Raw genomic sequence first — 14,642 nt, 5'->3', positions numbered from 1 at the left:
GTTTGCTTTTGTCCATTGGTGCTGTCACATCATGTGCCTTGTATCTTTTCTAGATACGATGTTTTTTGATTTTGCTACGAGGTTCTTCAGGTTTGTTTCACTTAACATGTCATTTTCTAGAATGGGTGCATTAGGGAGGTCTTTTGACTGGGTTCTAGGTTGAAGCGATCATATTAATTTTTCCTAGATTTTATTAAGATTAATAAAATCTGGTTGCTTAAAAAAAAGGTTTAATTGCCAAAAAAAAACTGAAGTTTGCTCATTTTTATAAGAAAACCCTCACATTTAATTGATATCTCAAATTGTTCTAATTGTCAATAAATTGATAGTATATTTAACAAAAATTTCACATCAACTGCCATAAAATCACTGAAAAAGGCACATCAGAAACTCTAAATCAGGTTTAATTGCAAAAAAAAAAAATAAAGTTTGTCAATTTTTACAATTAAACACTGAAATTTACATAATTACTAATTAAATCCTTATGTTTGATTAATGTCTCAAATTGACTCTATTGACAAAGGCCAAAAAAATTTTAAAGGATGAAATAGTTTATTTGAAGAAAGAGTTGACTGTGTAGAGGAGGAGGAATTTAATTTTGTTCTATTTTGCTCTGTTTCTAAGGTTGTATTATGTTGTTATGCATATGTATATTAATAGTGAATAAGCTTTGTTAATGCTGGTTGAATGTGTAGGTTAATTAAAATGAGATAGGGTAATTGTATCTGCAAAACAGAATTTGACTTATAATTTCTATTTTTTTTAAGTATACTAATAATTTATTGACGGTCGGATCAATTTTAAACATAAATAAAACGTAAGGGTTTAATTAATAATTATGTAAACTTCAAAATTTAATTGCAAAAATTAACAGACTTCATGGTTTTTTAGCAATTAACACAAATTTTGGATTTTTAATGTGGCTTTTTCAATGATAATATAACAGCTGACGTGGAATTCTGTTAAGTATACTAATGATTTTTTGATGGTCGGGGCCAACTTAAGACATCAATCAAACGTGAAGATTTAATTGGTAATTATGTAAACTTTAGAGTTTAATTATAAAAATCGCTAAATTTTAGAGTTTTTTTACCGTTAACTCTAAAAAAAAATTAATCGGTAAAATTTAAACAAATAGCAAATGCTGACTGTCATGTTGATAAAAATTAAACGTTTTATTTAATTAAAATTAAAAATATGAATATTTTAAGTCATTAGTAGACGTAGGAAATGAGTCTGGTCAGACGGATTTATATCATTCATTTTCGACGTATTACAGGTAAATTCAAGTCCTTTTCAGATTATTTCATATTGCAAGCCCATCGGGTCATTCCACAGAGTCATTCCACAGAAATGATTTTGAGCCAAGTAAGGATCAATTTGCAGGTTGAGGGTCGCTTCAGGTAAAAATTATTAATTTTTTGGATGAAAATTCATTTTTATTCATTTAAATTTTAGTCAAATTCGAGTTCTCCATGTGAATTCAAACATGTTAGTTTCGGGTTCATCATTATATTGACCATTAATTAAACACTCAAGTTTACAGATTATTTGAGTTTGGGTCATTAAGTTTTTCAAATTAAAACACATTACAAGTGGCTTTTTGGTTTAGAGGGATTCAGATAAGATTTGCCGATGGAATCAAATTTATTAGACCTACGTTAAAAAGTTATTATAGCCATCCAAGTGCATGTATTAGGCTAGTCATGTTATAAATTTTGGCTAAATTACACCATTCCTGAATTTAGGATTTGTTTATTTCGTAAAAATTATTTTTTAAAAAAATACTTTTTTATTTTTTTTTAATATTTAAAACGCTTAAAAAAATTAAATAATAAAAAATATTTTTTTAATTAAAGAAAAAATTAAATTATTTTTAAAAAAATGACTTTATATAAGAGAAAGTCATTTTTCTTATACTAACAGTCTTATTAAAATATAAAAACACTTATACACATATAATATAAATATATATTAATAATTTAATATTACAATCAAATAATGAAAAATATTTTCATTGAAATAACTTATATAAAAAATATTTACTTGAGCTATGATTCATAACAATGATACCATTCAATTTTAAAAGCCTATTTAATCTACGATAATAAATTTTTAGATAAATAAATAAATAAATAAATAAAATTACCTTTTTACATCTCTCTCAAAAATAAAATTATCATTTCTTTGTTTTTATTTTTTTTCTCATTTTTATAATTAAATTGATTAATAATTATTTATCAATAAAATTATTTTATTTATTAATTATTACTCTATTTTGTGATGAGCTGAAACATTGTCAACTCGCTGGAAAATATGGAGATGTTGGGGAGAGAGCCTGCAACAGGAATGGGGATGGCCAGAAAATAATTTTATATAATAATAATATATACTTAATATTTTTATTAAAAAGTAAAATAAAATTATTTTATTGATAAATAATTATTAATTACTAATTTAATTATAAAAATAAGAGAGAAAAAGAGAATAAAAAAAATAATAAAATGATAATTTTATTTTTAAGAGAAGAGTAAAAAATAATTTTTTCTTTTTTTAACTTAGAAATTTATTACTGAAATTTAGAGAATTTTTTTTAAATAAAATTAAAATTTATAATAATAAATTAAAATTTAAGAAATAAAAGAAACCTTAACTTTAGGAACGATTAATGCAATTTACTTTTGTAAGGTTTGCTTGATATTGTTGTCATTGACAAGTCAAAGTTGAGAGGGATGCTAATGTGATTAATGCCTAATGTATCGACCAACAAATAATCAAATCTCACTCCTCTAAGCTTATACATTACTCTTTCCAATCTACTAAAGTTGAGGTAATTTATGATTTTTTTAATTTAATTTTTAATTATAATCTAAATAATGATAAAGTATTGTTATTATTAATTTAATTTCCATTCAAATTTTTTAATTAATTTAATTTAAGCAAAGTTTCACATATTATAATAATAATTTTAATTAATTTATGATATAATTAATTAATATAACTTATTTAATTCTTTTTATGTATAAATTAATAATAATTTTTATAATAATATTATTTAAAATAAAATAAAATTACTTTATTCATAAAAATAATTTAAATTTTATGAAAATTTTATATTTTATTTGTAAAGTGATATTTATTTTTTTGGATTAATGAATTTGCAGAAAATATATAATGGAAAAATGATGTATTCCAAAAAACTATATAAAGATAATAATTTTTGTAATTAATATAAAAAAAATTATATTAAATTTGTAATAATGAATGAAATATTTATTATATTATTTTTAAAAATTCAATATCTTTATATGCAAAATAATTTTTTTCATCGGTACATAAATTTTTGAGATAAAATGCATAATTTTCAAAAAATTAAAATTTTTAAATAATATATATGTTTGAAATATCAGTTAAAATAATAAATTTATAGAAAATACCTTTTAAAATAATAATTACTTTTTTTCTTAACTAATTACATAGGTTACGATGCATAACTCAACTCAACTAAGTTTTTATCCCAAAAATTTGGGGTCGGCTATATGGATTCGCTTTCTCCACTCTAAACGATTTTGAGTTAAATCCTCATAAATATGTAATACTTCTAAGTCATGATAGGTTACGATGCATATTAATTTTAAATATAACTTAAATGTTAAAAAATAAAGTGTTAGTATAATAATATTAAATAAAAAAGTAAGAGCAATTAGCAATTAACAAGCAAACTTTCCTTACAAGGCGCCATGCGGCCAGCTCGTATTAAACTATAATTAAGTTAAATTAAATTAATTAAATTATAATATTAAATTAAATTATTTTTTAATTTTAAATAATAAAAATAATATTATAACAAAAACAATTATTTTTTATTTATTAATTACATAAATTACAATGCATATTAATCTTAAATATATATTACTTAAATTATTAAAAATAAAATAATAAAATAATAATTAATAGTTAGTAATTTACAAGTAATCTCTTGTTAGGGGCATTGCGTGGTTAGCTTCAAGGGAAGGCTTCACTTTATATACATAGATAAACCGATATAGATAGATTAGCTTCACGCATGTGAATTAAAACGCAGAGTTACTCATAATTTAGCTAAATAATTAATGGGCTTTCATTAGGGTATCAGATATTGCAATTTTCATGAAGTTCCTCCAGTAGTATCGAGCTAGGTCTGTTATTGAATATATTAGCCGTTGCTATTGCTTCAACATAAAGTTTTAGGTTAACTTTTCCAATTTAAAAAGAACAAATTAAAAAAAAAAAAGGGAAAAGCAAAGCAGAAATCTCAACAAAAGAGATTCTTGTCCTATTTTAAGGTTGGCATCTAATTGAAAGTTTCTAATATGAGAAGATTCCAGAATAATATGTTTATTTGTAATAGAGGTGATGAAGAGAAGATTGCAGAGCCAAATAAACTTGGCGCCAACCATTCTGGGAAGGGTGTACCATATCCCAAAACACTGATAATTCTGTGTTATTGCAAATCACATACTTTTTTGATCCACTTTTGTCTACCTCCCCACATAAGGAATCACTTGTCACACCCCTACAACATGGCCTCAATGGACTCTCAGAGTTCAAGCTTCCTGACATTTGTGGGAAAACGAAAGAGATGCCTCGTTAAAATAATACCAAAAAAGAAATCTCTCATACAGCCAATATATATATATATATATATATATATATATATGTAGAAAACTATACCTGCATGGTGTGCTTTGTTGAATGCAGACACGAAAGCACTATAAAGATCCAAAATTTCGAAAACATGCTTCTGAGTCTCATTGTTCAGCTTCTGCACTGCTTTCTCCAACATCTGGTTGTGGAACTTGGAGGCAGAATTCCAATTTTCACTGCAATTTTTATATGAAGATGATGCTGCCAATTCAGGCAAGCACCCTATAGGCTGCAATGCTGTAACTGCTATTTTTTGCACTCCCAAACCATGGATTCGTTTTACGTTCAAGGAAAGTTGCTTGATAATTGAAGTAGCTAAATGTGGCAAATCCTGTGCAAGTAGAAAATGTGATAAAGGCATTGATGTTAGAATACAATTTAATTTATTATATAAAATTTAAGTCTAATCATTAGAATGTTACTTATGTATATAATATCATATATAATGTAATTAAATTTTGTATTAAATTATATAATTCGATATAATAAATTAAATTTTCCTTTTTAAAGGAAAAAATTATTATACAATACGAATTCATGAATACACAAATTCGTTCTAGCCGTTAGATTATTGGTAGGCCACCGTTTCAACATAATGGTTATTGACGAATTTGTCACTCTGTTAACCCATTCATGCTATATGGGGAAGCAACAGATAACCTACCAAAGGCTTATATATAGAAGAATTAGTTTACCAAACTCACCTTGAGGTTCCCATTTTTATACAGAGTATTGTAGTCATTGCCTGCAAGAGATACCAGCGCGATGGAAGAATTAAGGTCGTGTTTGGTGAAAACTTTTTCTTGAAGTAGCTGTTGAAAATAATTGATTTGGGTAGACATATCTGGTGCATTGTTTAAAGTGTCGAAGACACCAGTCCCACCATATGCAAAGTTCATTCCAAATTGTAGACCAGATTTTCTTGTGGTGTTCCTCATTCTGAAAGGTAATGGAGATTTTATGCCCAGAAATGAGGCTGCATATATATTCCATACAATCCAAACAGGATTAAAAAATAATAATAAAAAAACTTATTATAAGAATAAAATTAATCTACCATAAGTAATTTTTAGGGTTCAACAATGTTCAATTCAAATCATGTGTGTGTGTATGTATATAAACCTTAGAAAATAACTTACAAGAGCACAGCACTTGACTTCTTAAAAAGCCGTTACGTAGCATATTAAAAAATTTAAATTAATATAATTTAAAAAACAATTTATTAATCAACTTATTTTAAGATTTAAAATTAAACAATTTATATTTTTTTTATCTTTTATTAAATATAAATAATAAAAATTTCTATTAAAAATATAAAATATTATATTATTACATTCTTATAAAGAAATAATTAGAGTAAAATAATTAATAATTATTTAAGAAATAAAAATTTAATTAATTTTAATAGCATATAATTATTCAAAATTTTAATACATATTTAACATAATTAATTAAAGATTTCATCATTTATAAATTTTTATAGAAATATAAAAAATAAATATTAAATATCTTATTAAAATAAAATAATAAATAATCTATATAACATGCAGACAAAATATTAATTTCTGAATTAAATTGATAGATTTGTATAAATTCATTTTAGTTTGAATTTCAAAATTGGGTAACTAGTTTGGTTAATTCAATTCGATTTGCATCTCGCCTTTAAAAAACAAAATAATTAACTAGATTATATTTTCATAATTATTTTGTAAATATATATTTTTAAAATTTTCAGATATACTTTTATTCAAAATTAAACTCCAATTAATTTAATCAAGTATTCATGCATAATTTGCACGGTGCTAGAGAGAGAGAGAGAGAGAGAGAGAGACAGAGAGATGTGATTACCTATATAATCTGTGAGAACACGGCCATCGGAGAAGCGACCTGCTGGTTTGCCAGGATATGTGATTCCATAAGGCTCTTTCCATGAAATAGCGGACTTCTCCCAGTTTCCAGTATCAGCATACGAGTCCCCAAAAACAAAAAGCTTCACTGATCCATGCTTATGGTGATCATGAAGATGATGCTTATGTCCTTCGCCTTCTGATCCATTAACTCAAGCCAAGTAAACAATGAACAATTCTATATCCACATCCAAAATACATATTTGAATATATATATATATATATATATATATATATATATATATATATATATATATATATATATATATATATATATATATATACACATATAATGGGTTGTTAGTTATGATATGATATGAGCCAAAATACCCAGAAGATGATGTCAAAGTAACTACTAATAACTACTCTCCTCCATAGTAATCACAAGATTGAGATTATTTTTGTCTAATAAAAGAAAAAAGAAAAAGAAGAAAGAAAGGAAAAAGATTATAATTCACCTGTAAATGAATATAAGAAGCAGAAAAGAACATAACAGAAGAGGAAGCTAACTTGTTTCTTCATTGAAGAGCAGCCGGTCGGAGGCTTTCAAATTGGCAGAAATTTTTAGTGCTATGTAGACGGAAAAAATGTGGGTATGGAGACTTGAAGGCACTGAAGGAGAAAGGATATTTATGTGTAGAGTTTGTGTTACGTAAGTTACAAGGGGAAACTTCTTTTTAATTCCTTAATCATCCTAACTATCAGATTTTTGGTTCAGCTAACTAATTACTCCTGCGACGACAAATCGATCCCTAGCTGAAATTTCTTTGTTTCTTCAACTGATCATCGCCTGCTGAAATTGAGTGTGCTATACATATATATACGCGGCCCCTTCGATACGTGAACTTGGAAAGTTGAGTGTATGTAGGTAAGTCCTTCCTGTGAACTAAGGTTAGTTAGCTGAGCTTATTGTCCAAGTCAGCTAGTTAGTTTCATTAGTTAGACAGGTTCTGTATACCTATTAATTTAGAGGTAGAAGGTAGTTTCGTAGCTTAATGTATAAAAGGAGAAACTTCTTTCTTACTTCAGAGTTTCTCTGCTGTATCAATGGCAACTTAGTTTTACTGTGAGAATTGATTTTCTTTTGATTTACAGTTTCTATGCAACTGTTTAAAGTAGAGATCGAGATATGGCTGATATTGGTAGAGATCATGAAACAAGAAAATCAAATGCTACTCAGAAAGATTGAGAGACAAGGTCTCAAGCGAAAATCATAGGGTATAGAGATCATCTGTTGGAGCAAAGTTCTGATCATTATTCTGTTAAATGTACCACTTACTGAGGTAGCAAGTCTTGGAGTAGATCTATGAAAATTGCATTGGGAGTAAGGTGAAATTAGGATTTAGAAATGGTATATGTGTCATGACCATTCTCCAAACTTTAAGCAATGACAAATGGTTAACTGCATGGTTGCAGAAAATTTTTATTAGGGGATTAATAATAAAACATCAACAAAACATTTCTTTTACTTGACTCAGCAAATTTATTTATTTTTTTATTTTTTATAATTTATTTATTTATTTATTTTACAATTGACTTTTACCCATACTTGAATTCAAGACTTTATTGCTCTAAAAAGAACTTCAATTGCATGAGCTAAAACTCATTACTTTAATTAAGGGTGTGTGTTTCTAGTTTTAGTTTGAGAATTGCTTAAGAATGAGAATCGAATTGAAATTTTAATAAGATTTCAATTCGTTTTTTTATTGTTTCATATTTAATTTGATATGATTCCCGATTTTTTTATTCTGATTCAGTTCAATACAATTTTAATTTAATTCTCGATTCTTTAAAGAATTTTATGAAATTATGTACATGAAAATCATACTTATTTGGCAATTAAGTTTTGAAGTGAATTATTAATATATAATATGTCTTTAGTTATTTCTAAATTATATAATATTTAACTATGAGGTTTATATATAATTTAAAATTAAGCATATTATATAGTATAATAGGACAAATACATCATATAATATAATCTTTTAACTATTTATTAATTATGTAATCTTTAATTATAAGATACAAATATAATTAAGAATTTTATATATATTGTTTAAACAAAAAATAATTTAATCAGCTCATTAATTATTTTAGGCTCATGATTAATTAAATCAATTTTTTATGAAATTAATTTAATTTAATTATAAGATAAATCAGAAGAGTGCATAGCTGATACACTTAGTATTTGGTATGCCTGTAATTCCTAAGCTGCTAGCTTGCTAAATTATTTTCCAAGAAAACACATATATGTGTGCATGTGTATATTTTGAAAGTATATAATATATTTAAAAACATAAATAATATATGTATAAATTTATTTTTCGATTTAATTCCAATTTGATTTTGGTTCAATTTTTAGTATAAAAAACCAGAATCAAATTAAGGTATCAAAATAAATTTAGTTTGCTACAGTTTTTATCGATTTGGTACGGTTTTTCGATTCAGTTTGAGACCCTGAGAACTGTGCATAACTCTAGACTCTAATCATATATGGTCATAAAATATATAAAGAATAAAAATAACACAGTATAAAAATTTTTTATTAGTTTAAAAGTTTATAACATTTTTTTATAATAAATATAAATTATGTAATTATAATTTCAATCATCACATAACTTTAAAATATAAATTTTATTATTAAAAGAATAAAGGAAAAATTATTATTTTATTTATTTATTTTATCAAAACTAACTATTTAGTCCATTTATTTCAAAAAATTACTATTTAGTCTCCTTATTTTTGATCTGTTAAATTGCTTAATCTCTCTATTCATTTTCTTATTAGTTGATTGATTTTAATACCTATCAAACTACTATTTAATCTCTATATTTTAATAAAACTAATTAGTTGATCTCTATATTTTGAAATTTTTATTTTCATCCAAGAATATATTTTTTAAAATAAGAACAATTTAAAAAAATGCAAATTCGAATTTTATCTCTATACAAAAAAATTTATATTTTAATCTAGGAATATATTTTTTAAAATATTTGTTTTTTAAAATACAAAAATCAATCAATTAGTTTTATTAAAATAAAGAGATTAAATAATAATTTTTTTAAAATATAGGTATCAACTACTTAGATTCACTAAAATAGGAGTTTAGTTTGACTGCTATTAAAATCGACCAATAAAAAATTTGATAGATGAATTAAAGAGTTCAATAAAAACAAAATATAAAAATTAAATAGTATATTTTTTAAAATATAGAAACTAAATTATTAATTTAATTAAAATTGAGGAAATAAATAATAAATTTCCCTATATTATCATTATTTAAAATTTAAAAATTTAAATATAAATATAAACCCAAAAAGTTATAGTATATAGCATATTAACAAAATATTTAAAAAAATTTACCTAAATTAAAGAAAAATAAAAATAAAAAAATATCAAAATAATAACATAAGTAAACAATAACTTGACAATAAGTGTAAAATGCAAATAAATTTATATTTAAGTTGATAAATTTAAAATATACATAAAACTTACATTTAATGAAATAAGTAAGAGTCCTTTTCTAATAATAATAATAATAATAATAATAGTAATAATAATAGTCCTTCCCAATGTCACGCTCAAAGAATAACAATTAAGGATTTGTATCATCATATTAAAAACCTCAAATATCGGCTAGAATGATCGAAGCTTGCAAGATAATTTTTATCATTCTCATTTCAAAATTAAAATTTTATAAAAATTTAAGGTAATTAATTTTTTATTAATTTTTATATTTAAAGTTAAAGAGTTTAATTTTTTTAAATTTGAAAAAAATAAAAATATATATATAATTATATAAAAATTTAATTTAATTATTTTTTTTATAAATGATTTATTATAGAGGAAGCGATTATGAATTTGATGTGGTGATTGAATTAAAATAAAGTATCAGAATTATTTTGAATTCGGAAAATCTAAGAACAAATTTCTGATGTCAATTGGAATTTGCGTGCAATTTATAATGATTATTTTGGAGAATAAAATTATTTCAATATTATGGATTGTTGCCATCTTTCGTCCACTGTAATAATTTCAGAGTACTAATCCAAAATTCAATCATTTCACATGCAGAAAGTTTCAATATTTTTTTTAATTAAATAAATCATATATATATAACAATGGATGTGGTGGATAATAATGAATAATCTTTCATTTTTATCAATGTAATTGTAAAATAAAAACTTCTATAAAATTTAACAGGTAGTAAAACTCAAATTAATCTAGAAAACAAACCGAGTTGAATTTAATTCATTGGAGAAAAATTTTAATCTGTTTATTTAGTGAAAAAATAATATTTTCTTCAAAAATTATCTATAAAATATTTTTAGAAAAACAAAACAGTAAAGGCCAATTCAATTCATGGAAATATTTTTATTTTAACATGAAAATTTGGAGACTTATAATAATAATAATAATAATAATAATAATAATTAATTTTAAAATATTGATAATTTATTGTTTTTTCAATAATTATTAATATTATGTATTTTCTTTCTTTTACTTTACTCTTCTTTTATAAAATATAAATTTACTGCTTTCTTATTTGAGCAATTGTCTAAAAAATTTAAAATTTTTTTATAATTGTTCCACAAAATTTTTTTAATAAAAATATCATAAATTATTAAGTTTATTATAATTATAATTTATCGTCTATTTCACCATTAATTTTAATTGACTTTGTCACGTCAGCATGTTTAATATTAGGGTAAATGTCAAAAAAAAAAAATCTTAAAATTTACCTTTTTTTATAATTATATCTTAAATTATTTTTTTAAATAAATATACCATGAGATTTGAAATTCAATATGATTGAACCCATCGTTAATTGTCCCGTTAAATGCTATAGAGATGTTTAGTCGGTACTTTTAATCTCCCAAATTACAACTAATTAAATATAATTTACAATAAAAATAAATCCTAATTAATGAATTAATGCGTGCACTTTTGGGGCTGTCAAAGTAGGTCTGGTTGAGTTGTTGAGAGGGAAATAATGATGAGGAGTAAGATTGAGTTTTCATAAAGACAGAATTGAGTTGGGTAGAGATAAATATCACATAGGTTATGGCTTTGTTGGGATGATGAAAAATGATTGAGAGAAATGTTGTACGCTTTGATGTGGTAAGGGAGGAATAAGCATACTGGTCTGAGTGGGTGTAGAAGATTGGTATTAAATGGTTTTGTGAGAAATGAAAGTTGAAGGGAGCTAATGGCTTACAAGTGGGGAATTAGAAGATGAATCTTTTTGTTATCGGAGAAGTGTATTGTTTTGGTAGAAATGAATATTTTCTTCTATTGCAAATTAGGCTTATTTAATATAAAATTGGGGGATTAGAAATACTAATGAGATACTTTTGATAATATTTAATAAAGTAATTAACAGTACGGTTCAGTCGTAATAAAGTTTAAAGTTCATGATATATTTGTTAAAAGAATAAGTTAGGATATAATTATAAAAAAAAGTAAAATTTGATTTTTCTTTTTTTAACATTTTCCTTGATATTAAACATGCTGACTTGGCAAAATCCATTAGATTAACGGTAGAATATAAGGTAAGATATAACTGTAATAAAATTAATAGCTCAGGGTATTTTTATTTAAATAAAAAAGTTTATGGTACAATTATTAAAAAAGGCAAATACTGTAAAAAAATACACTAATTGCGACATTAATAATTTAATTTAAGAAGGCTAATTAGCTCTTTTTTTGACATTTACCCTTTTTATTTTTATTCTTCTTATTATATTTTTTGAAAATAATTAAGAATATGCATGGTTCAATTGAGAAATTTTGCTAATAAAAACAAATATCTAGAAATAGCAACAAGTAAGATATCCCTAAAAATCTAATTAATATTCTCACAACTTGAACTCATCTCAAAATCGATTAAAATTTACCCTAAACTATTCGCACTCTTATGAAACCTATTATTATTACTAAAAAAATTTGAATTTGTTTAGTTTTATATATTTTAATTAAAAATCTACATAAAAATATTTTTTTATGAATAATTTATATTTTAAAAATTTAATAATTATATAGAATATTTAAACTCTATTTATTTAAAATATATAATATATAAAAATTTTAAATATTATTAAAAATATATTTTATATTTAATTAATTATTTATATAAATAAGTTCGGCTAAGATACATAATATGTAAAATTCGACTTTGAACTCATCACGGATATTGTTTCTCAAATCCGAATCCAACCTAAACTTAATTATATATTATTCAAACTAGTCTTACATGAGTTTGATCGGATTGGGTACTTGTAAATATCCGACCCATTGCCATATCTATGAACATAAATTAACTACTTTTATTTGTCCTCAAAAGATTTATTATTTTTGTTGATTTAGTTTATTAGACAAAATTTCACAAATTTACAACTTTTGATATAATTATACAAATTTGTGAGAATAAATAATAACTAAAATTCTTAATTTTTAATCCATAATATTACAATACAAGTTAAAAAAAAAATAATCTAATAGCTTAAAAGAATCTTGGTCTTTGTACATATTTTCAAATTTATCATTTTATCAATTTCTATCTAAATTATTATAACATTATAATAAATTTATTTATTTTAATAAGAAAAAACAAAAATATAAATAATATCTTTACAGTTATATAAATAGAGAAAATAAATGATATATTTTATTTATTTGTAATGTGTAAAATATTTTGGATTTTAAAAAATAATGATATTAAGTTTTACTAATAATTGATAATATTAATTACAGGAAAGAAAAATTTGACAAAATAATATATTTATTTATTTTGAAAGAAGATAATGTCTATTATTATTACTACTGGAAATAATAAAAAATTAATTTTATTTATTGAGAAAATTTTATAGTTCTAATGTAGATTTCAATTCTAATTTATTAAATTAAATAAAAATATTATTAATATTATAATATATATATATATATATATATATATATATATATATATATATATATATATATATATATTAAAAATTTTACGGTGACATATATTTTAATAGTTTAGAATTAAAGTAGAAATGTTTTATACTATTCATTTAAACATTAAAACTAATAATTTCATTTTAGTTCAACAAGTAATCCTAAACTTACTTAATTTTAAAATAAATGGAATTCTTTTTATATTAACATTCATTAAAAATTTTAAATTAATAGATGCACAATATATAATTATAAAAAAATAAATTTCTCATATTTTAATAAATTTTATTTTATAATTGTACAATATAGAAAATTCTCGATAATAATAATAATAATAATAATAATAAAATATTAAGTTACACTTATTAAAATTTAACATTAATTATTATAAAATCTTAATATCTTAATTTAAACAATTGAATTAATGTTAATTTTAAAAAATTTATAATTTGATTCCTGAATTTTTTTTCTAAATATTACATTTTAGTTCTAAAATTTTAAGAAATTGATTATTTTATCTTTAAGTTTTGTAATATATTATTAATCCTTAGATTTTTAAAAATTAATTATTTAGTCCTTAAATTTTATATTATATCATACTTTGATTTTTATAATTTTAATATATAAAACAATATAGTCATTTTTTTAATGAATAAAATTATTATAAGCAATAAAATTACAAAATTAAATTATTATATATATATATATATTAAAATTACATAACTAAATAATTTATTTCTCAAAATTTTAAAATTAAAGTATAATGTAGTGATGTAGTGAAAAATTTATGAATTAAATAATTAATTTTTAAAATTTAAAAATTAAAATATAATATAAAATAAAACTCAAAATCTGAATTATAAAATTTCCTTAATTTTATATGTAAAAAATTATTATTTACCATAAATTATTTAATACACCTGTAATGTAATACATGTGCTTAACTCAAAATTTAAAAAATTGCAAAGTTCAGAAATATTTTTTTTAATATTAAAAGAAAAAAAAAAACTGAAATTGCACGCATGATTTACTTTTATAGGATATGAATTTCAAGAGTTCTAATAATCTGTTTATTTATTTATTTATTTTCAACTTGTGGTCCATACCACT

At 22.5% G+C, this 14,642-nt stretch overlaps 1 protein-coding gene across 1 annotated transcript; it reads right to left on the bottom strand.

Annotated features, from left to right (window-relative positions):
- Nucleotides 1–4,294: 4,294 nt before the first annotated feature.
- On the bottom strand, nt 4,295–7,303 carry LOC110634587 (GDSL esterase/lipase At5g03610-like). The gene is made up of 5 exons (XM_021783646.2): nt 7,052–7,303; nt 6,535–6,732; nt 5,391–5,662; nt 4,714–5,017; nt 4,295–4,595 (listed from the first exon to the last, which is right to left on the bottom strand). Exons 1-5 carry the CDS (start codon nt 7,113–7,115, stop codon nt 4,378–4,380), a joined length of 1,056 nt encoding a protein of 351 aa, XP_021639338.2. The 5' UTR covers nt 7,116–7,303; the 3' UTR covers nt 4,295–4,377.
- Between the last annotated feature and the right edge of the window lie 7,339 nt (nt 7,304–14,642).

This window comes from Hevea brasiliensis, chromosome 14 (genome assembly GCF_030052815.1).
Source record: "Hevea brasiliensis isolate MT/VB/25A 57/8 chromosome 14, ASM3005281v1, whole genome shotgun sequence".
Lineage (NCBI taxonomy): Eukaryota > Viridiplantae > Streptophyta > Magnoliopsida > Malpighiales > Euphorbiaceae > Hevea > Hevea brasiliensis.
Note: the sequence above shows the minus strand (reverse complement) of the source record. Positions and strands in the feature narration are given on the sequence as shown.

Coding starts and splice junctions, on each gene's coding strand:
- LOC110634587 (XM_021783646.2), bottom strand. CDS start 7,115: ATGAAGAAACAAGTTAGCTTCCTCTTCTGTTATGTTCTTTTCTGCTTC. Junction 5,663..6,534: donor TGTTCTCACAGATTATATAG/GTAATCACATCT, acceptor ATATATATGCAG/CCTCATTTCTGGGCATAAAA. Junction 5,018..5,390: donor ATAAAAATGGGAACCTCAAG/GTGAGTTTGGTA, acceptor CTACTTGCACAG/GATTTGCCACATTTAGCTAC.